The 24711-nt window shown below is 43.2% G+C and overlaps 1 protein-coding gene across 2 annotated transcripts in view; it reads left to right on the top strand.

The window, feature by feature from the left end:
* tie1 (tyrosine kinase with immunoglobulin-like and EGF-like domains 1) overlaps nt 1–24711 on the top strand; it is a 197828-nt gene that overhangs the window by 137882 nt on the left and 35235 nt on the right. For both annotated transcript variants that reach the window (XM_039736139.1, XM_039736140.1), the window contains 3 exons: nt 8792–8982; nt 12566–12679; nt 21747–21817. In XM_039736139.1, coding sequence (XP_039592073.1) covers nt 8792–8982; nt 12566–12679; nt 21747–21817 — 376 coding nt within the window. The remainder of the gene's footprint in view (nt 1–8791; nt 8983–12565; nt 12680–21746; nt 21818–24711) is intronic.

The following is a 24711-nucleotide window of genomic DNA, read 5'->3' on the forward strand; positions in this document are numbered from 1 at the left end:
GAGGTTAAAATCAGAATAAATAAATTCACTAAATCAAGACCTGGTAGGCCCAAACGTGTTGTGAGGGTCTGCTGGGAACGGCTGGCAGAGTCCCCTGTCAGAAGTAGCTTCAACTCCCACCTCCGGCAGAACTTCAACCACGTCCCGAGGGAGGTGGGGACATTGAGTCCAATGGGCCATGTTCCGTGCCTCTATTGTTGAGGCGGCTGACCGGAGCTGTGGCCGCAAGGTGGTCGGTGCCTGTCGTGGCGGCAATCCCCAACCCGCTGGTGGACACCGCGTGAGGGATGCCGTCAAGCTGAAGAAGGAGTCCTATAGGACTTTTTGTCCTGTGGGTCTCTGGAGGCAGCTGATAGGTACCGCAGGCCAAGCGAACGCTGCTCGGTTGTTGCTGAGGCAAAAACTCGGGCATGGGAGGAGTTTGGAGAGGCCATGGAGAACCACTTTCGGACGGCTTCGAGGAGATTCTGGTCCACCGTCCGCGCCTCAGGAGGGGAAGCAGTGCAGTGTCAACACCGTATATGGTGGGATGGTGCGCTGCTGACCTCACTGACGCTGGGTCGGTGGGAGGAGTACTTCAAGACCTCCTCAATCCCACTAACATGCCTTCCAACGAGGAAGCAGAGCCTGGGGACTCTGAGGTGGGCTCTCCCATCTCTGAGACTGAAGTCACCGAGGTGGTCAAAAAACTCCTTGGTGGCAGGGCCCCGGGTGGATGAGATACCGAGTTCCTTAAGGCTCTGGATGTTGTAGGACTGTCTTGGTTGACACGCCTCTGCAACATCGCATGGACATCGGGACAGTGCCTCTGGATTGGCAGACCGGGGTGGTGGTCCCCTCTTTAAAAGGGGACCGGAGGGTGTGTTCCAACTATAGAGGGATCACACTCCTCAGCCTCCCTGGAAAAGTCTATTCGGGGTTCTGGAGAGGAGGGTCCGCCGGATAGTCAACCTCGGATTCAGGAGGAACAGTGTGGTTTTCGCCCTGGTCGCTGAACAGTGGACCAGCTCTTCACCCTTAGCAGAGTCCTGAGGGTGCATGGGAGTTTGCCCGACCGGTCTACATGTGTTTTGTGGACTTGGAAAAGGCATTCGACCGTGTCCCTCGGGAATCCTGTGGGGGTGCTCCGGGAGTATGGGGTACCGACCCCTGATAAGAGCTGTTCGGTCTCTGTACAACCGTGTCAGAGCTTGGTCCGCATTGCCGCAGTAAGTCGAGCCCGCTTCCAGTGAGAGTTGGACTCGCCAGGGCTGCCCTTTGTCACCATTCTGTTCATAACTTTATGGACAGAATTTCTAGGCGCAGCCAGGGTGTTGAAGGGGTCCGTTTGGTGGACTCAGGATTGGGTCACTGCTTTTGCAGATGATGTTGTCCTGTTTGCTTCATCAGGCCGTGATCTTCAGCTCTCTGGATCGGTTCGCAGCTGAGTGTGAAGCGGCTGGGATGAGAATCAGCACCTCCAAACCGAGAGCATGGTCCTCAGCCGGAAAAGGGTGGAGTGCCCTCTCAGGGTTGGGGGAGAGATCCTGCCCCAAGTGGAGGAGTTCAAGTATCTCGGGGTCTTGTTCACGAGTGAGGGAAGAATGGAGCGTGAGATCGACAGGCGGATCGGTGCGGCATCCGCAGGGATGCGGCTCTGCATCGGTCTGTCGTGGTGAAAAAGGAGCTGAGCCGTAAGGCAAAGCTCTCAATTTACCAGTCGATCTACCTTCCTACCCTCACCTATGGTCATGAGCTATGGGTAGTGCCCGAAAGAACGAGATCGCGAATACAAGCGGCTGAAATGAGTTTCCTCCGCAGGGTGTCTGGGCTTTCCCTTAAAGATAGGGTGAGAAGCTCAGTCATCCGGGAGGGGCTCAGAGTAGAGCCGCTGCTCCTCCGCATCGAGAGGAGTCAGATGAGGTGGCTCGGGCATCTGATCAGGATGCCTCCTGGACGCCTCCCTGGTGAGGTGTTCGGCACGCCCAACCGGGAGGAGGCCCGGGAAGACCCAGGACACGCTGGAGGGACTATGTCTCCCGGCTGGCCTGGGAACGCCTTTGGGATTCTCCCGAAGAGCTGGAAGAAGTGGCCGGGAGAGGGAAGTCTGGGCCTCTGCTTAAGCTGCTGCCCCCGCGACCCGACCTCGGATAAGCGGAAGAGAATGGATGGATGGATGGATGGACTAAATCAAGGTTAAAACCAAGCAGGCAGGAAACTGTCTTTACTAAAATGCCCAGTGCCGCCTTTTAATTGGCGGATGCCCTGCTTATCCCTTACGGGTCTTGTAGCAGAGGAGTCAACCTACTGACAGACGCAGTGTTGAAGAATCGGCGTTCTAAGCTTACAGATAGCTTAACGTCTGTTACAGAGCTAATTGTGTGGTGATTGGTTACTTGGAGTAAGAAAAGGAAGGACAGGAATCGGGGGTTAGTACGTTTGACAGAGACGGTACTGCTGTAATAAATTATTTCATCGAGGGTCGCGCACAGCGCAGCAAGCATCTTGTGGGAGGCAGGAACAATCTAATGCTAATATGCTAGTTCTGCACTACCATGCCTTAATGTTTAATACATGCTTTAATTCCTATTGCCATGTCAAATATACATCTTAGTGTTTAAATTGTTCAGAGAGCTGTAACATCATGAATGTAATGGATTCTGTGTCCTGTCGGCATAAGAGAATGCCCGTTCACACATATAGAGCACATAGAAGAACACAAAGAATACAAAGCATTTAAGGTGCTACTTTAGTTACGATGGGATCTGAGAAACTCGGAAATTTATATTGATTTTAAGATTACATTTATGGCGTTCTACTTTATTGACAAAATAAAATTCAAGATTTAAGTGGACATTTGACCTTTTTTTTCACTGTGTCCCTATTTTTTTTTCTTTTCTCTGTACCCTAATGTGCTTCCATATGACACTTAGACGGTGGGCTACTACTTGCCTTTTTACGGTGACTTTGATATATCGGGCACTGTGTGGCTTTCTGAACTTGAACCTTCGAGTTTCTCCGCACTCTGAATCACTCAGTCGACTTCTTTTGTTGTTTACTACTGCTTAAGCTAACAAATAGTCGTTTTTTCCTTGCCTTAACTTCACATTTTTCACAAGTTTTTCCATCGTCTCTTAACTGAACACTGAACAGAAAAGGCTTTTTGAACTGATTTGCGTATTAAAATATGCAAAATTCTGGGAGGAGTTCCACTTTTGCCTGTACGCCATGTTTTAGTGTGAATTCTATGCACGGCGTTACGCATGAGGCCCCAGGTGTTGCGGACTTTCTCTTAAGAATATCCTGCCGTCATAGACTTTCTCATAACAATTTACCCTTCTCTATCTATTTCTTCATTAAAATCCCTTTGGCTCAAAGGATATATTTGCCACTTGGAGGTGAGCGTCACCTAATCGCTCTCCCTCATCCTGAGCTGTTAAAGACTGAGGGCCTTGGGTTAATTAGTTCTCACCACTACTTTGGACTCAGTAGAAGCCACCTGTGAAAACTGGACTGTTTAATTAATAATTCAATTCAAGTTTACTTGCTGCACTGGCATCTCTTAGGGCTGACGTAATAGACAGCCATGCCAGTTAGGTGGCAGCATGCAGCTTCACTGATAAGGGCCAAGCTGTCGACAGCCTGACGTGGTGCCTCTTTAACTACTTGAAATAGAAGTACACGCCCTTAACAGTTCATCTTACATGGTTTAAAACTGGTTTAAAATACTCTTCTGTAACTTTATTATTATTATTTATAAAGAGGTTCAGACATACAGTCATGGCCGAAATTATCGGCTCCCCTGGAATTTTCCCAAAAAATGGTTGCAATTCCAAATGTTTTGGTATACACATGTTTATTTGCTTTATGTGCATTGGAACAACACAAAAACACAGAGGAAAAAAAGCCAAATCTGACATCATGCCACACAGAACTCGAAAAATGGGCAGAACAAAATTATTGGCACCTTTTCAAAATTGTGGGTAAATCGTTTTATGTCAAGCATATGATGCTCGTTTGAACTCGCCTGTGGCAAGAAACAGGTGCCGGCAATATAGCAATCTCACCTGAAGCCAGTTAAAATGGAGAAAAGTTGACTCAGCCTTTGTGTTGTGTGTCTGAGTGTGCCACACTAAGCATGGAGAACAGAAAGAAGAGCAGAGAATTGTCTGAGGACTTGAGAACAAAAATTGTGGAAAAATATCAACAATCTCAAGGCTACAAGTCCATCTCCAGAGATCTTCATGTTTCTTTGTCCGCTGTGCACAACATAATCAAGAAGTTCACAACACATGGCACTGTAGCTAATCTCCTTGGACGTGGACGCAAGAGAAAAATTGATAAAAGACTGCAACGAAGAATAGTCCGAATGGTGGATAAACAGCAACAATCAACCTCAAAACATATTCAAGCTGTTCTGCAGACTCAGGGTTGCAATAGTGTCAGCTCGAACTATCTGAACGAAATAAAACGCTATGGCAGGAGAGCCAGGAAGACCCCACTGCTGACACAGAAACATGAAAAAAGCCAGACTGGAGTTTGCCTAAATGTACTTGAGGAAGCCAAAATCCTTCTGGGTGAATGTCTTGTGGACAGATGAGACCAAGGTAGAGCTTTTTGGTAAAGCTCATCATTCTACTGTTTACAGAAAACGGAATGAGGCCTATGAAGAAAAGAACAACGCAGTACCTCCAGTCAAACATGGTGGAGGTTCTAAGATGTTTTGAGGATGTTTTGCTGCCTTTGCCACTGGATGCCTTGACTGTGTGCAAGGCATCATGAAATCTGAATACCAAAAGATATCGGGGCGCAATGTAGTGCCCAGTGTCAGAAAGCTGGGACTGCGTCAGAGGTCATGGGTGTTCCAGCAGGACAATGACCCCAAACATACCTCTAAAAGCACCCAGAAATGGTTGAAGACAAAGAGCCTGAGAGTTCTGAAGTGGCCAGCAGTGAGTCCTGATCTAAATCTGATTGAACACTGTAAAAGGCGCTATATAGCGCCCGACCCGGCACAGACCACGCAGAGGCAACGTGTACAAAACACACAGGCTTTTATTTTTTTCAGCTGTGTGACACGCCTTCCCCGTGCCACACAGCCCAAACACAGTCCCAAAGCACCAAAAAAAACACAACCCACAATTCTCCACCACTCCTCCCAGGCAAGCTTCGTCTCCTTCCTCCCAACTCTGGCTCCTCGAGTGGGGCCCTTTTATAGCCCACCCGGAAGCGTTCCAGGTGATTAACCACCTGGTCCTAATTACACTTCCGGGTGGGGCTGAAAGCTCATCCAGCCAGGCTGTGGGAAGCAGGCAGCTCCCCCTAGCGGCCACGCCGGGCCCCAACCAAGCTGTGGAGGACTCCATCTCCCATGGAGCCCTGCGGGCTGTTGGGGAGTCACCGTCGGCCAGGGAGGCTGCCACCAAGCGTCCCGGGGGAGGTATTGGACTTCCCATGGCGGCTCCCCCGGAACATAAGCAACAGAGGCATCCCTGCCGGGCATAAGACCCGGCTGTCCTTCACAACACTTATGGACAGATCTCAAAATTGCTGTTGGGAGAAGGCGCCCTTCAAATCTGAGAGACCTTGAGCAGTTTGCAAAAGAAGAGTGGTCGGAAATTCCAGTTGCGAGGAGTCACAAGCTTGGTGATGGTTATAGGAAGCGCTGGATTTCAGTTATTTTTTCCAAAGGGCGTGCAACCAAATATTAAGTTGAGGGTACCAATAATTTTGTCCAGCCCGGTTTTTGAGTTTTGTGTAAAATGATGTCAGATTTGAAGGTGCACCTCCCCAAACCCATACTTACCACCTTCTACAGAGGCACCATAGAGAGCGTCCTGACCAGCTGCATCACAGTCTGGTATGGAAACTGCTATGTCTCCAACCGCAAAGCCCTTCAGAGGATTGTGCGGACCACTGAGCGCTTTATTGGCAGTTCACTACCCAGTCTGCAGGAGATCTACACCTCACGCTGCCTTCATAAAGTCACTAGCATCATGGCTGATCCCCATCACCCCTCCCACCAACTGTTTAGTCCTCTTCCATCTGGAAGACGACTCTGCAGCATCAGGAGCAGGTCTGCTAGATTGTGCAATAGTTTCTTTCCTCAAGCAGTCCGGCTCCTGAACACCATGCTGCCCTCCTCCACACTGGACTCTTTACTCCTTACTCTCTCTGGATTACATAACATTACATAACACTGTATATTTTTTCCTTTTTTTTTATCATAGTTATATATATATATATATATATATCTTGTGTATTGCACCTTTTGACTCTGGAGGATGATATTTCGTCCTACTGTGTACTGTAAGTATATTGTTAGGATGACAATAAAGCTCTACTTGACTTGACTTGACTTGATTTGGCTTTTTTTTTTCTCTGTTTTTTTGTTGTTCCAATGCACATAAAGAAAATAAACATGTGAATACCAAAACATTTGGAATTGCAACCATTTTCTGGGAGAAATGGTGCATTTTTCTGGGAAAATTCCAGGGGTGTCAGTAATTTCGGCCATGACTGTATAAACATAAATGCACCTTTAACCTATATGTATATGCGCTAATATGAAAGCTTGCCTATAGTGTTCCCATAATTAAGCCTTGAATGCTTAGAAAGACTTGTTTAATCGGTAATTTCAGGCAGAAGAGCCCGCACTTGTGTTCCTAAAACAAAATTTCGCTGCTCATTCAAAGAACACAACGTCATTGACTCACAGAAATTTAAAACAAAGCAAGTGAAGGGGCAGTCGGGTCGTTGTGTTCTCTGCTAAAAGTACTTGTGGCCTTTCTCAATGAACTCCTTCCTGGTCTAAGACTAACTGTAACCCTTACTGGTTCAGCGTGCACCAGGATATGATGTTTATTTTCATATATAACAACAACAACAACATTTATTTATATAGCACATTTTTATACTCATAGCTCAAAGTGCTTTACATAATAAAGGATAGAAAAATAAAAGACACAGTAAGAAAACAAAATAAATCAACATTAATTAACATAGAATAAGAGTAAGGTTCAATGGCCAGGGTGGACAGAAAAAACAAAAAAAAAACTTCATGAGACCACCCAGTCCCCTCTGGGCATTCTACGTCACATAAATGAAACAGTCCTCTTTGGATTTAGGGTTCTCACGGAAGGACTTGATGATGATGGTCACGTAGAGTTCTGCCTTTTAATCCATCCATCATTGTTGGAGCATCACGAAGCTTTGAGTAGGTGGAGGTCGCGCAGGCCACCACCACAAAGAAACCGGAAAAAGAAACAGAAAAAGAGAGTAGGGGTCAGTACGGATTATAGAGCCACCATGAATAGTTATTATAATGAGTTGAACATCCAGAGTATCAGGATTAAGTTAAATTAAGTTAAATTGAAGTTAGGAGAAGGCCATGTTACAGTAATGTGTTTTCAGCAGTGTTTTAAAGTGCTCCACTGTATCAGCCTGGCGAATTCCTATTGGCAGGCTATTCCAGATTTTAGGTGCATAGCAGCAGAAGATACGCTCTTTGAATAGATATATACTCAGCAAAAAAAAGAAACGTCCTCTGACTTTCAACTGTTTTTACTTTCAGTAAACTTAATGTGTAAATATTTGTATGAACACTAAAAGAGTCAACACCATAAGACATAAACTAAAAATGTTTCACAATGTGTCCCTGAATGAAGGGAGGCTCAAAATCAAAAGTACCAGTCAGTCTCTGGTGTGGCCACCAGCTGCTTGAAGTACTGCAGTGCATCTCCTCCTCATGGACTGGACCAGATCTGTCAGTTCTTGCTGTGAGATGTTACCCCACTCTTCCACCAAGGCACCTGCAAGTTTCTGGACATTTCTGGGGGGAATGGCCCTAGCCATCGATCCAAATCGATCCTGCTCCAGGGTACAGGCCTCGGTGTAACGCTCATTCCTTCGACGATAAACAAGAATCCGTCCATCACCCCTGGTGAGACAAAACCGTGACTCATCAGTGAAGAGCACTTTTTGCCACTCCTGTCTGGTCCAGCGAAGGTGGGTTTGTGCCCATAGGCGGCGTTGTTGCTGGTGATGTCTGGTAAGGACCTGCCTTACAACAGGCCTACAAGCCCTCAGTCCAGCCTCTCTCAGCCTATTGCGGACAGTCTGAGCACTGATGGAGGGATTGTGTGTTCCTGGTGTGACTCGGGCAGTTGTTGTGGCCATCCTGTACCTGTCACGCAGGTGTGATATTCGGATGTACCGATCCTGTGCAGGTGTTGTTACACGTGGTCTTCCACTGCGAGGATGATCAGCTGTCCTTCCTGTCTCCCTGTAGCGCTGTCTTAGGCGTCTCACAGTGCGGACATGGCAGTTTATTGTCCTAGCCACATCAGCAGTCCTCATGCCTCCCTGCAGCATGCCTAATGCACGTTCACGCAGATAGATGAGCAGGGACCCTGGGCATCTTTCTTTGGGTGTTTTTCACAGTCGGTAGACAAGTCTCTTTAGTGTCCTGCGTTTTTAGAACTGTGACCTTAAATGCCTACTTTCTGTAAGCTGTTAAGGTCTTAACGACCATTCCACAGGTGCGTGTTAATTAATTGATTATGGTTAATTGAACATGCATGGAAAACATTGTTTAAACCCTTTACAATGAAGATCTGTTAAGTTATTTGGATTTTTAAAACATGATTGTTGAAATACACAGTCCTGAAAAAGGGACGTTTCTTTTTTTGCCGAGTATATATATGTTGAATATATGCAAATCGTCAACTTTAAGAATAGACTTTTCTGTAGAACCTGAGCTGTCAGTTTTCCATTCATTGTCCCGCCTAACCCATCTCTCTTCTCTATGTAGGTTATCTCTACATTGCCATCGAGTTCGCCCCCTTCGGAAACCTTCTGGACTTTCTGAGAAAGAGCAGAGTGTTAGAGACGGACCCGGCATTCGCAAAGGAGCACGGCACGGCCTCCACCCTGACGTCCCAGCAGTTGTTGCAGTTTGCTGCAGACGTGGCTACGGGAATGCAGTACCTCAGTGAAAAGCAGGTGAGCGAATCTGGGGAGATGGAGGGCTGAGAAGAGGACTGGCATTATCTGAAAAGAGCTGGACGACAGACGGGTCATTTTACTTCAGTTCTCTTCCTTAAGGACCCGTCACATTTGATGATTTTTGCAAGCCATCTTCAGTCACAGACTTCATTTACATAAAATCTTAACCCTTAAACAGCCACATACTTGGGGGAGTTAATGCACCCCTGGAAGCCAAATACTTTTTTGCTGTACTTTTTAAGTGAAGGTCACAATTCACAAAGAAAAAGCGAAATTTTAATGGAACACAGTTTTTTTTTCATGCAAACAGCATCACAATTACTGCAACACTGATCATTTTACACACTGCCAATGAACTGTAAAAACTCTAAAACAAAAAACTACTGGAACAATCAATTATTCTATGTACAAGGTGCAACTGTGACGCCATTGATAAAATTCAGTCAATCACTGAGCCAACTGGGCTTAAACTGGCTGCACACAAACACACAGAGGCCAACGTTGATGCCAGCAGGCGAGTCTAGTGCAGCAGCTCAATCCCACGGGCAGTGATGCTGATTCGCTAGGTGGCGCCAGTGGCCATGGGCTGGCTGCTCAACGAATGTATGGCACGGACTGATCAGCTCCGGCGTGCTGGCAAATTGCACTGGGAACCAACTTTAGCCGGTTGTGCAGATCAATGAATATACGTCACAGAATAAACTCGGCTCCGGCTTGCTGGCAACCGACTATACCCAGTTCCGGCAGTTTAAGGGTTAAAAAGTCGAGGGCAGTCGTATAGTCTGACATTCCCAACAACTCAGTCCAGCCTGTCGGCAGCTCGCCCCACCAACATATTTTTTGTATATGTTACTCACCCCATGCACTTTATAATAGTGATGGCCGAGGAAAACTTTTCAGCCTCATCTTTAATAGTCAGCATACAACAGCATACAAAATTCAAAAAGGTCCCTGAGAAACCCCCCGGCTTACTTGTGTCAGATAATCCACACATCAAGTTAGCCAGTCATATGATCACAGCGTATAAAACTCATGCATTTTGGGAGTCCTGCTCTATTAGAACCTTTGTTAAGTCCGTTCTCCACAAAAGTGCACCATTAAAAATTTTACCTTGGCCATCATCACAAACTAAAACATTATTTTTAGGTTGAACATTCCTTTAAGTCAAAGGGGTGGGCATGTGTGTGGGTTAGTGTGAGAGCTGACCACCAATGAGGGCTCAACACAGAGGTACAATTCATATAACGCAGCCAGCACGGAGAAATAAGTCATGTAAAGCATCTGGACCTTGTAAACAGAAGTGAGGCTTGTCATGCTGATGTCTGGTGTTTCACATATCATGACAGAGAGAAAAAGAAAACCGAATTTAGTAGAATGAACCCCCACTACCTGCAGCGTGTTATTGGCTGGCAGAAAAAGGGGCAAACCTGTGATACTCTAGAAATGGTAAACAGTGCTGAAACAGTCTTGTGATTTGACATACCCGGCAAATTAAAGCCATGTAATCTGACATAGTCAGGCAACGAGATCAGCAACTGCACTCATCAAGTTTGACATCACCTCTGACTAGAACTTGTGTAACGTGACAATGGCTTTACTCGGCCAAAATCAATTGTTGCATCATTTTGCTGTATACTGTGCTCAGAGACTGAAAAAAGCAGTGTGGGCCGATAGACAGATAAGAAAGGTGCTATATAACAAATGATAGATAAAGAGATAGATGTGAAAGGCACTATAACTAATGACAGATAGATGGATTGGAAAGGCAGTATATGATTGATAGATAGATAGATAGATAGATAGATAGATGAGAAAGGCACTATATAATAGATAGATTAATAGACAGATGTGAAAGACACTGTATAACTAATGATTAATTAATAGATGAATAGATGTGAAAGGCATTATATAAATAATGACAGGTGAAAAGTTCCATGTGAAAGGCACTATGTAACAAATGATAGATATGAAAGGCAGTATATAATAGATAGATAGATGAGAAAGGCACTATATAATAGATAGTCAGATAGAAAGATGAGAAAGGCATTATATAATAGATAGATGTGGAAGACACTATATAATAGATAGATCAAAAGATAGATGTGAAAGACACTTTATAACTAATGATAGGTGAATAGATAGATGTGAAAGGCACTATATAAATAATGACAGATAGGTGAATAGTTCCATGTGAAAGACACTATATAATAGTTAGATACACATGAAAGGCACTATGTAACAAATGATAGATATGAAAGGCAGTATATAAAAGATAGATGTGAAAGGCACTATATAATAGATAGATAGATAGATGAGAAAGGCATTATATAATAGATAGATCAATAGATAGATATGAAAGTCACTACATAAATAATGACAGATAGATAAATAGTTCCATGTGAAAGGCACTATTTAATAGTTAGATACACAAGAAAGGTACTATGTAATAAATGATAGATATGAAAGGCAGTATATTATAGATAGATGAGAAAGGCACTATATAATAGATAGATAGGTGAATAGATAGACATGAAAGGCACTATATAAATAATGACAGATAATAATAATAATAATAATTCTTTGCATTTATATAGCGCTTTTCTCACTACTCAAAGCGCTCAGCAATTGCTGGTTAAGGGCCTTGCTCAAGGTCCCAACAGAGCAGAGTCCCTTTTTTTGGCATTTAGGTGAATAGTTCCATGTGAAAGGCACTATATAATAGTTAGATACACATGAAAGGCACTATGTAACAAATGATAGATATGAAAGGCAGTATATAATAGATAGATAGATGTGAAAGGACAAGACAAGAAGTCCAGCTTACTGACTAACTTGGCATCACCGATGGCACTTGCAGCCCTGCTGAGACAGGCCGGATGCTGGTTGATAGAAGTTTCATTTTGTGCTTTTGTAAAAATGATGGCCATGTTCCTATCCTTCTTCTGCCATCACAAGTAGTGTGGCTAGAGAAAGAGAGAGTGGGAGCACTGCCATGAGCAGTACCTCAATGGTGACATCTTTAATCCCTTAAGGCCTGGGTGAATATAACTGGTGGTCCGCACAGCCCGGACAGAGAGGGAGCCCCTGAACAGAAAGAGTTAAGACAGCCAGATGTGCAGCTGCCTAGTGGAGATCTCCTTTGGCTAAGTAGTAGAACTTGTGGCCGCCTTAGGGAGGACAATTCCAGGCAGAGAGTGTGACTGTCCTCCTCATCGTTACCCTGTCAGTGACAAATGACAATGAAAAATGTGATCTAATCTTTTAGGGAGTGTTTTTCAACCTCTGGGTCATGAGCTGTCTCCGGTGGGTCACCAGTTGCTGTTGTTAGTACTGGTAGTGTGTTGTGGTGGGTTACACACTTTCTAGACTAATTCGAGATGAAGGGTTATGTGTTTGGCCTTTGTAGATCCAAAAGACTAAGTGTGATAAATAAACTCTTGGGGTCAATTGGGGAGGGGTGTTTATCGATGTGCATTCCCTTCAATTTAGCGCCCCACAGTCAAGGTGAAGAATGTCCTACATGGCCTCCCACTGCAATCTTCCTTAAATGCATTGACCTTTTCCTTCTTTCTTTAATCAGTTCATCCACCGAGATCTGGCTGCCAGAAACGTACTGGTTGGTGAAAACCTGATGGCCAAAATTGCGGATTTTGGACTTTCCAGAGGAGAGGAAGTGTACGTCAAAAAAACAATGGTGTGTAATATTTTCTTGTTTTAAAACAGTGTGCTCATTGCATTTGATATCAATGTATTATCTACAACAAATGACAATGACGTCTGGACGGTGATGATTTGGGTTCATAATATATTCGTTTTTTGACTTTTGTATATTATCTTGTGTATTTTGTATTATTGATGGTCATTTTCAGATTCATATTAGGTTTAAAAACATATAAATCTCCAGGTCTTTTAGCATTTTTTCCATTCAGAATTTATTAAACTCGGTTGAATTATCTTTGCCATTTTGTTTTGGAAATGCAGTCTGCGTGAGGTGACCATCTTGACGGTGGTCACATCGTGCACTTCCTAAGTCATCCGAATTGATGAAGATAAACACAAAGAGTTAGGGTTTTGATTTTTTTTTTATTTTTTATTTTTTTATTACGTTTTGATTTTTGTTTTGTCCTTTGAGTATTTTTGACTACTCCGTGACGAGTTCTTGCCCGTATTTTGGCAAAATACCAAAATAGTTCCTGTCTCCCTCTCCGTCTGGCAGAATTAAGGACATCAACACACATCCTCCAATTAGCTGTGGACCACCCAATCTCACTGAGGTGGCACAGGTGGTGAACCAGGTGAGGGGAGGGAAGACTGCAGGGGTCTGTGGTATCCTGGGGTGAACTTCTCCAGGCTGATGGTAAGGCTGGTATTGCAAGCAATCTTTGCTTCCATTTGGGAGACTGGCATCATTCCAACTGACTGGGAAACAGGACTTGTCATCCCCATCGGGAAAGGGAAGGGTGATCGCTTGGATTGGGGCAACTACGGGGTAATTCTGCACTCAGTGCTGGGTAAGGTCCTCACTAGGGTGGTCCTCAATAGGATCCGTGATCACTTGCTCACCTACCAGCGACCAGAGCAGTCTGGTTTTACTCCTAAGAAGTAGATCAACGACCGCATCCTGGCACTGAGGGTTTTCATGGAGCACAAATGTGAATATCTGCAGAGTTTCTTTGCAGCCTTTGTTGAATTTTGTAAAGTGTTCGACTCAGTTGATTGAGCTGCTATGTGGGACATCCTGAGACTCTGTGGGATCCCCTCGAGGTTTCTAGATATCATGGCCGTTCTGTACACTGGTACTGTGAGTGCTGTGCAGAGTGGAGGCAGGACCTCTGTGTTTTTTCCAGTTAATTCTGGGGTTCGTCAGTGGTGTGTTCTGCTTCTATTCTGTTCAATGCTTGTATGGACTGGGTGTTGGGCAAGGTTGTGGGGTCCAGTGGCTCTGGGGCATCTGTTGGTGAAGAAAGATTCACGGATCTTGACTTTGCTGATGATGCTGTGATCTTCGCGGAGTCAATGGAGGCTCTGATCGGGGGTCTCGAGAGACTGAGTGATGGGTCTGAGTGTCTGGGCTTGTGAGTGTCCAAGTCTTTAGAGTCCTGGTGCTTCCTGTTTTTGAGACATGATTGCTATCCAGTTAACTGAGATGAAGACTGGACTCCTTTGGTACTGTGTGTCTTCAGAGAATCCTTGGGTCCCACTGGTCTGACTTTGTGTTGCTCACGGAGTCCCAAATGAGGCACATGACCTGCATTGTGAAGGAACGTCAGTTACCGCACTACGGCCATGTGGCAAAATTCCCTGCGGGTGATCCAACTCACAGGACCCTCATTGTTGGGAAACCCGAGCAGCTGGACCAGGCCAAGGGGACACCAACGTAATACCTGGCTGTGGCAGATAGAAGGTCAGTTCTGGAAGGTGGGAGTGGACCGCAAGTCTACCTGTAGGGTTGCCAACCAGGATCCCAAGCTATTTTTTTCATATGGTGGGTGTGGCAATGCGCTGTACCAGTGCCTGCTCCCCAACCTAACCTGACCTGAACACCCCAGCTGGGGCCAGCCCAACATTTGGGCATTTTGGGTGCTCATCCAAGGGCTCATGATGGCAGGGGGCCTCTTCACCAATGGGCCTAATGCAACAATGCAGTGGTCACATGCTACATGTCGGTCACGTTGAAAGCTCACGCTGAAGTCAAGAATATGGAATACCACACTGCATTTAACGATTTAATGAACTGCCGTCCATGTGCTGCCTGGTATAAGTTAGCTTAACTCTCTGTTAAGGAGCTACAGTGCCCTCCATAATGTTTGGGACACAGACCCCATTTTCCTTGATTTCCCCCTTTGCTCCAAAGTTTACAATTACAAATCCAACAATTCAGACATCATGCACATTGCAGACTTTCTTTTAAGGGGTTTTACAGACATTTCAGTCACAACATGTTTTCTACACGGTCCCCCCATTTCAGGGCACCGTAATGTTTGTAATATATATAATATGCTCGGGCAGGATGCCTGCTTAATGGAAGGACCATGGGAGAGAATATACAAGGAGCTTTATCTCCCCTGGAGTACTAGGTCGCAGTGCCCCTGGGTTGTAGTGGTGCCTTGGTTTCCCTCAGGGCTTCATGGGAGTTTTAGTTCGGCACAGCCATGTTGGGTTCCGTGGGTGCCGCTAGGGGGTGCTGCAGGCATTGCCTTTTTCCTTGATTTCCCCCTTCTGCTCCACAGTTTACAATTTCAAATCCAACAATTCAGACATCGTTATTAAAGTGTGCATTGCAGACTTTCATTTAAAAGGATTTGCAGACATTTTGGTCACACAGCACTTTTTCTACACAGTCCCCCCCATTTCAGGGCACCATAATGTCTACACCTTTTCTTGTGCTGTTATGTCCTTTTTGTAGCCTGGAGACCCAAACTGCACACAGGACTCCAGATGAGTCCTCACCAGTGTGTTATAAAGCTTGAGCAGAACCTCCTGTGACTTGTACTCCACACGTCAAGGCGCTATATAACCTGACAGTCTGTTAGCCTTCTTAATGGCTTCTGAACACTGTCTGGAAGCCGATAGCTTAGAGTCCACTATGACTCCTCAGTCCTTTTCATGAGGTGGACTCTTGATTTTCCGACTGCCCATTGTGTGTCCTAACCTCACATTTTGACTTCCTATGTGTAATTCTTTACATTTACTGACATTAAATTTCATCGTCCACAAATCTGCCCAAGCCTGTCTGCTGTCCAAGTCCTTCTGTGATGATATATAACGGATTCCAAATTATCTGCTAATCCACCTATCTTGGTATCATCTGCAAACTTAACCAGCTTGTTACTTATATTCCTATCTAAATCATTTATATTTATTAAAAATAGCAGCGGCCCCCACACTGCCCCCTGCTGGTCACCACTCTTAACATCTGCCAATTCTGATGAGGGTCCTCTCACTGTCACCTTCTGCTTCCTGTTTCTGAGCCAATTCTCTACCCATCTCTTCACACCACACCCTGAACGGCCACTTCTTTGAGTTTGATGCCCACCCTCTCATGTGGCACCTTATCAAATGCTTTCTGAAAGTTCAGATAAATCGTCTCATATGCTGATATTATTTATCTTGACTTTCACTAGTCTTGTTTAAAACAAGGTTCTTTAAACATTAAAATATTATTAAAATTCTACTTCAGTATGGAGAATGTTTAAGCTATGAAAATATACTTATTTTAACTATAGTAGTTAAATAAAAAAAAAAGTCTTTCTTACTTTCTCATATACGAAGTGTAGGCAAAGTATTGGAATCCTCCAAAAATTCCTTATTGGGATTTTGATGAATCTCAACGTTTTAGACCTCCCTGAGTCCGAAAATATCTTTTTTAGAATTATATCTGTGTGTGTGTGCATGTGTGTGTGTAAACACGATAACTTGAGGACGCTTTCACTTACAAGTATTAGGTACAAATTAGGTACAAACACTTAGATTTCTATCGACTTTTGGGCTCTTTCCGTTAGCAGGAAGTGGTACTTTAGCTTTTTTGTTTATGCAGCAGCAGAGTCCAATTTATTCGATTTTGCTTTTATAATAATTGTTTAATATATCATTCATTTGATTTGATTTGTTGTTGACGGTTCTTTAATGTACATAATATAAAAATATAATCATCGTCTTGAGGTTTACTCCTCAAATATCCATCCCCATATTTGAGTATACAAGAAAGTTGAGGGGAAACCAATTCCAGTTTTTTAAAGAAAAACTCAACTAGTCGTTGCTCCCACCTTTTCCACAAAATGCTACTGTAGCTGTCGAGTTCCAGCACAGGTAAAACGCGTGCCGAAAGAAATCTCTCAGTCCAAAAGTTTGTTTTAAAATATTTAATGAAAATTCAAAGCAAACAATCCACACAAGAATAAAGAAAAAAATTGTTACACACATAGAATAAAATGCAAAAAAAAGGAAAAATGTATCTTCCCTAAACTTTTCTTGTAAAACTTTAGTTGTTTCTATATTCAAAGATTCTTAACTTCTTCTTCTGTACGCTTTAAACATACGGTGCCACACTTTCAATTAAGTGCTTTGTCTTACATGTTACTTGACACACAAAACACGCACACGAGGTACGCAAGGCACGAAAGACACGGTTTAAAACCGTGTGCCCTCTACACCTTACACATGGCAAGGCTGATCACTAACTGAGAATAATGTTTAGTCAGAGAAGCTAGAAATAGTTACAATATCCTTAGGATATAACGGGTTGGATAATGGATGGATGGATATTATTTCATTATTCTCAGTTAGTGATCAGCCTTGCCATGTGTAAGGTGTAGAGGGCACACGGTTTTAAACCGTGTCTTTGCGTGCTTGCACCTGTGTGTGCGTGTTTTGTGTGTCAAGTAACATGTAAGACAAAGCACTTAATTGAAAGTGTGGCACCGTATGTTTAAAGCGTACAGAAGAAGAAGTTAAGAATCTTTGAATATAGAAACAACTAAAGTTTTACAAGAAAAGTTTAGGGAAGATACATTTTTCCTTTTTTTTGCATTTTATTCTATGTGTGTAACAATTTTTTTCTTTATTCTTGTGCGGATTGTTTGCTTTGAATTTTCATTAACTATTTTAATACAAACTAACACAGGGTCACGGGGGTCTGCTGGAGCCAATCCCAGCCAACACAGGGAGCAAGGCAGGAAACAAACCCCAGGCAGGGTGCCAGCCCACCGCAGGGCACACACAGACACACCAAGCACACACTAGGGACAATTTAGGATCGCCAATGCACCTAACCTGCATGTCTTTGGACTGTGGGAGGAAACCCACGCAGACACAGGGAGAACATGCAAACTCCACGCAGGGAGGACCCGGGAAGCGAACCCACAGTCTCCTTACTGTAAGGCAGCAGTGCTACCCACTGCACCTCCATGGCTCCCCTTAGTTAGAATATAGCAATTCAATTCAACCTATGGGGATTATAGGAACCTCCCATAGATTATGCACTAACATTTAGTAAAACATTAATATAACTTCTAGCAAGTGGTTCTTACAGCTACTTTGCATACATCTGTAGTTTCAAGCTTCTACCACCAGATGTCATGTTCTCCACAAGGTAGCACTAACTCTTCCAGCAGTCTCGCCATACATTTTTTTTTTTTTTTTGTTCTTTATTTTATCTTCTACAATTTCTTGTATTAGGAATTTGTTGGTTTTTGGACACCCCTTGGGAGTCAGCCATTGTACGGCACCCCTGGAGCAGTTGCAGGTTGACGGCCTTGCTCAAGGGCCCAGCAGAGTAGGATCTCTTTTGGCAGTGACAGGGAATTCGAACCCAGTAATCTTCTGGATACCAGCACAGGTCCTTAGCCTCAGAGCCACCACTCTGAGAGTACAATGAGAGTAAAACAGAGGATCATATATTTCATCCAAGTGGGACTTTCAATGTTCTTCCTTGTAGTCTTGGCCCATTGGAACCTTTCATGAAGACCTCTGTTAAGAACTTGGGAGTAATCATGGATGGGGATTTTAAAATGGATGGCCAACTTAATTTGCTTATTAAGTTGAGTTTCTTCCAGCTGAGGCTCCTATCCGAGGTTATAGGCGTTTTTGTCTTTTGAGGTTTTGCGAAAGTCATACCTGCTTTTATCTCGCCACACGTCCTGACTATTGTAATGCTCTTTATTTTGGGGTTAGCCCAGTAACAGCTTATTCATTGGCAAACATTACGCTTTGCGCCCTCTCATCAGTGCAATGTTCTCTGAGAGACGAGTGCAACTGAAGATTAAAAGTTATAGAAAAGCGAGTGAAGACGTCATCAGGCGGAGTGTTTGCCCCATACTGGTGCTTACCCGAGATGCTTCAGCAAACAGAAGGTCAGGTTCACAGACGGCCTTCTAAATAATCCCAATGTCGTCCAGTTAAGGACACAAACATAAACGGAACAACAGGAGGAAGTTCTACAATTCAAATGTCTGTCCGTGACTGTGGGCGTTCCATTTTAGTTCATGAGAACGTTTTCCAGAAGTAACTAATTTAACAATATTATAGTAAAAATGCACATGTTTGGGACATTATGAGCATACGACTTAGGGCCCAATCACACCGAAGCGCTTTTCTAACATTTTACCGCGTGACCAGAATGCTCCTAAACCACTTGAGAAGTGACTTGTCATTGTTTTTAATGTCACTTTTCATACCTGACACATAAGGCAAAAGAGAGTACTAAGTGGCTCGGGGAACAAAACTTCAACATTTGGGGTTCATGGGCAGGAAACTCCCCAGACCTTTAATCCCATTGAGAGTCAAGAGGCGGGCGGACAAACAAGAACCCACCAATTCTGACAAACTCCAAGCATTGATTCTACAAGAATGGTCTGCCATCAGTCAGGATTTGGCCCAGAAGTTGATTGCCAGCCTGCCAGGGCGAATTGCAGAGGTCTTGACAAAGAAAGAAGAGCCAGCACTGCAAATATGGACTCTGCGCATAAACTTCATGTCATAAGCCAAGTTTCCATCCAGTTTTTTGCGACGTTTTGTTATCGACAAACAGAATATACGTAAAAAAAATGTGCGAAATTTGCTGTCTCCAGCCTGTTTCCATCCAACTGGCTTTTTATCGATAAAATGGTGTGCATGATGACGTCATCCCCTCCAAAACGAACTGTCGCATAAGTTTTGTTGTATCGCGAAAAAAAAATCTGCCCTTGAGCCGTTTCCATACATAATTTTGTGTATGTCGCAAATTATCTACCTTTTGTTTTCCACTTTACACCCCCTCCACTAAACAAAGAAACAAAGAAATGGAGAGATTATTCAGACAGTTTTTTGAAATTTGCCTGCTTACTGTTATTTCAGTTTCACAAATAATTGGAATTGTACATAATATCCGAAGACGACAGCAGAATGAAGCAGTTGCTTGTCCGATAGCCCTAGAGCTCGAAGAAAGTACCCCAGTGCGACGAAACCCACGGGTATGGGAGAGACGACGGAATAAGACCTTCTGGGAGGAGGTGGTGGAGAGACACTTCACAGAAAATCTCTGGCTGCAACATTTTAGAATGACACGGCCGACGCGTTTGAGATGTTGTGTGGATTCATCAGTCCTGATGTTGCGCCATCACAGGTTGCCACCGACCACCGGTTCCAACCCAAAAGCGGATTGCCATCGCTCTTTACAAGCTGGCAACCTGCGCCGAGTATAGAGTAGTTGGAGAAATTTTCGGGTTAGTAAAACTACCGTCCATCGATGTGTATATGCTGTGTGCACCGCTATTAAAGAAAAATTAATGCGCGTTATATCAGACTTCCGACTGTAGCGGAGGCCAATGAAATTGCATACCGCAATTCCTTGGTGCATCTTGTGCCACAGATTTACGGTGCGCTGGATGGCACGCATGTGCCTATTCTTCCCCTACGAAGGCTACGCGATTACATTAATCGCAAAGGGTGGCCATCTATTGTTCTCCAGGCCCTTGTTGATGACAGGTGCAATACGAGACATTTGCGTTGGCACTCCTGGAAGTGCCCATGATGCAGCTGTGTTTGCAGCATCGGATCTGTACAGGTGAGCCTACCTTTCAACATCCCTTCTCAGTGCGATAACAACTGAATTAGTACTGTAACCTGCTTCCCTTAAGGTTTTTAATTAAAACTGAAATTTGAATTAATACAAAATAACGACGTTTAATAAAAAAAACTAAAGTTAATATTAATGAGAGAATTTCTCATATATGCTAAAACATCTGCCATTTAATAATAAGAAAAAAATGTTTAGATAATGAAACACACGGTTTATTAAATATTTTGACTGGCACAGTAAATTACCTTTGCGGTTTTTGTATTATTTAGACATCCTGAGAGACACCCCCAGGCTACAGTTGATGTGGAGGGAGTTCAGGTACCCCTTTTAGTACCAGGAGACCCAGCCTATCCGCTACTGTATTGGCTCATGACGAGAAATAACGGGTCTCTTCATCAGACCATGCGAACCGCTCCGCTATTCTCGTTTTGATTGCACGTGATGAAAATGGATCATGTGACACATTTATTTGCGTTAAGGCCCTTTTTTTTCCGACAAAAAGTGTTTCCAATGTAGTTTTTGCGACAACTGAAGTTTCGATATGGAATTTATGCGCTAAAATTAAACGGAAAAATATTATGTCGACATGTACAACATTTTATCGATAATTAGCATCAGCTAAAATTTGAAGCGCTAAATATTTTTTCGCAAAAACTCCTTGGATGGAAACCTGGTTACTGTCAGTAAAAGCCTTTGAAACGTAGGCTATGAAATGCTTGTAATTCTACTTCAGAGTACCAGAGAAACATCTGAAAAAAGATCTAAAAACACTGAAGCAGCTAACTTTGTCAAAACCAACACTTAGAACTTTTGGCTACGACCGCACACATCAGAAATGATGCCAACCATATTTTCCTGAAAAAACGCTTCTTTGAAAATGCTGGGCCTAAAAAAAAAAAACTCCCAAAAACGGTAAAGTAATACTGGAAATTTACAACGCTCAAGTGTGAATCAGCCCTTAAGGGATTGTTATAAAAACCCGGGGTGCAATTACGCCAGTGACTGAAGGAACATTGGAACGGCAAAAACAGCAAAAGAAGTCCCATGCTGTAGGATACTTCAGTTGTTTTGTTGAATTGATTAGACAAATAAAGAATGTAAAAAAAATGATCAGGAATCAAAATGAAGAAATGAAATGAATAAAGAACAGCAGTCGTACAGTAAATGATGAAGTAATGTCTTGTCTTTGTGTGTTTCGTTTCAGGGACGATTGCCAGTGCGGTGGATGGCCATTGAGTCCTTAAACTACAGCATCTACACAACCAAGAGTGACGTGTGAGTATTCCCATGGAGTGGCCTTACCAGACAGCTCATATTTCGCGAGGCAGTCACCAGTTTTGGTGTCACGGTATTTCTCTTTATTATATAAAAAAAAAAAAATCCTGTGGAATGAATGACTAGGAGACGATAAGTGATCTTCACGTTAAGATTATGAAAGACAAATAAAAGAACCGCGAGAAGAAAGAGAACGGGGAAAAAAAAAATCAGTAGTGTAAAGGGGAGCAGCACACACAGATACATACAGGTGTCTCAGTGCATATAAAGTGTATAAAGGACAATACGTTATAAATGAAACGTCGACGAATAAAAGATCCCATTAGCGCAAAAAAAAAGGAAGTTAATCATCAGGACCAGGTGTAACTGAAAAAACAGCAGAACAAAGCGAGCTCAGAAATAAAAGGAAAAGAGCAGAAAACAAAGTCATCATTCAATGCACAAAGCGTAGATTTACACAATAACGGACCATACGCTATGAGAATCTGTGGACCCGCAGCAGCTAAAGCAACGACAAGTTTAATATCAAAGAAAACACAATTCGGTCAGATGTATATTTATGATCATGGAGAAGCGATCACAACGCGAGCAGCAGAGACACGAAGTGGCAAAAAGATCAGCGGCTGTACAGGCTTTAAAATGATCGACGGGCAGCGCGACAGCAGCTGTCCCCCCTTCACAACACGAGCACCGTTATACGTCCTGCGAGAAAGAGATGTAACCACGCACGGGGCCGGAAATAAACTTTTTTTACAAAAGTTTTTTAAAGTAAAAGTGAAAATAATGCATATGTAACAATTCCCATGAAAATAACAATCTCTCTAAATTGTATATTGCCTGCCTAAGGTAAAGTCATCCCTGATGGGGGATCGCAGGAATTGTGGGAAAGAGGGGGTCCTATTTCAGATGTGGAATGGCAAAATGGGGGCGGCAGCTTGATAAATGAGGTCTCCAGAACTCTAAACAAATCCAAATCATATTATGGGATATCATCTACTGTGAAATTCTACTCCGTACTTCTAGAATTTTTATTTTTATACTATATTGAGGATTCTTATGTTCTGTGTATTGTATTGTATTGACCCCCTTCTCTTTGACACCCACTGCACTCCCAACTACCTGGAAAGGGGTCTCTCTTTGAATTGCCTTTCCCGAGGTTTCTTCCATTTTTTCCCTACAAAGGTTTTTTTGGAGGTTTTTTCTTGTCTTCTTAGAGAGTGAAGGCTGGTGGGCTGTCAAGAGGCAGTGTCTGTTAAAGCCCATTGTGGCACTTCTTGTGTGATTTTGGGCTACAACAACAACAACAACAACATTTATTTCTATAGCACATTTTCATACAAACAGTAGCTCAAAGTTCTTTACAAAGAATAGAAAAATAAAATACACAATAAGAAAACAAAATAAATCAACATTAATTAACATCGAATAAGAGTAAGGTTCAATGGCCAGGGGAGAAAGAAAAAACAAAAAAACTCCAGACGGCTGGAGAAAAAATAAAATCTGTAGGGATTACAGACCACAAGACCACCCAGTCCGCTCTGGGCATTCTACCTAACATAAATGAAACAGTCCTCTTTGGATTTAGGGTTCTCACGGACAGACTTGATGATGATGGTCACGTAGACTTCTGCCTTTTAATCCGTCCATCATTGTTGGAGCATCATGAAGCTTTGAGTAGGTGGAGGTGGCCTACCGGAAAAAGAAACAGAAAAGAGAGTAGGGGTCAGTATGGATTTTAGAGCCACCATGAATAGTTATTATGATGAATTGAACATACAGAGTATCAGGATTAAGTTAAAGTAAAGTTATGAGAAAGCCATGTTAAAGTGTTTTAAAGTGCTCTACTGTATCAGCCTGGTGAATTCCTATTGGCAGGCTATTCCAGATTTTAGGTGCATAACAGCAGAAGGGCCCGCCTCACCACTTCTTTTAAGTTTAGCTCTTGGAATTCTAAGGAGACACTCATTTGAGGATCTGAGGTTACGATTTGGAATATAAGGTGTCAGACATTCATATATATAAAATGGAGTGAGATTATTTAAGGCTTTATAAACCATAAGCAGTATTTTAAAGTCAATCCTGAATGACACAGGCAACCAGTGTAGTGACATCAAAACTGGAGAAATGTGTTCGGATTTTCTTTTCCTAGTTAGGATTCTAGCAGCTCCATTCTGCACTCGTTGCAAGTGATTTATGTCTTTTTTGGGTAGTCCTGAGAGGAGTGCGTTACAGTAATCTAGTCGACTGAAAACAAACGCGTGAACTAATTTCTCAGCATCTTTCAGTGATAAAAGAGGTCTAACTTTACTTATGTTTCTTAAGTGAAAAAATGCTGTCCTAGTGATCTGATGAATATGTGATTTAAAATTCAGATTACAGTCAATAATCACCCCTAAGCTTTTTACCTCCGTCTTGACTTTTAATCCTAATGTATCCAGTTTATTTCTAATAGCCTCATTGTATCCATTATTGCTGATCACTAAGATTTCAGTTTTCTCTTTATTTAACTTGAGAAAATTACTATTCATCCATTCTGAGATACAAGTCAGACATTGTGTTAGTGAATCGAGAGAGTCGGAGTCATCAGGTGCTATTGATAAGTACAGCTGTGTGTCATCAGCATAGCTGTGGTAGCTCACATTGTAACCCGAGATAATCTGACCTAACGGAAGCATGTAGATTGAGAATAACAGTGGACCCAGGATAGAGCCTTGTGGAACACCATATTGGATGTCATGTGTCTTTGAGATGTGATTACCACAACTAACAAAGAATTTTCTCCCTTTCAAGTAGGATTCAAACCAATTTAAGACCCTGCCAGAGAGGCCCACCCATTGACTCAGGCGATTTCTAAGAATGTTGTGATCAATGGTGTCAAATGCAGCACTCAGATC

The sequence above is a fragment of the Polypterus senegalus genome, chromosome 14, assembly GCF_016835505.1.
Source record: "Polypterus senegalus isolate Bchr_013 chromosome 14, ASM1683550v1, whole genome shotgun sequence".
NCBI lineage: Eukaryota > Metazoa > Chordata > Cladistia > Polypteriformes > Polypteridae > Polypterus > Polypterus senegalus.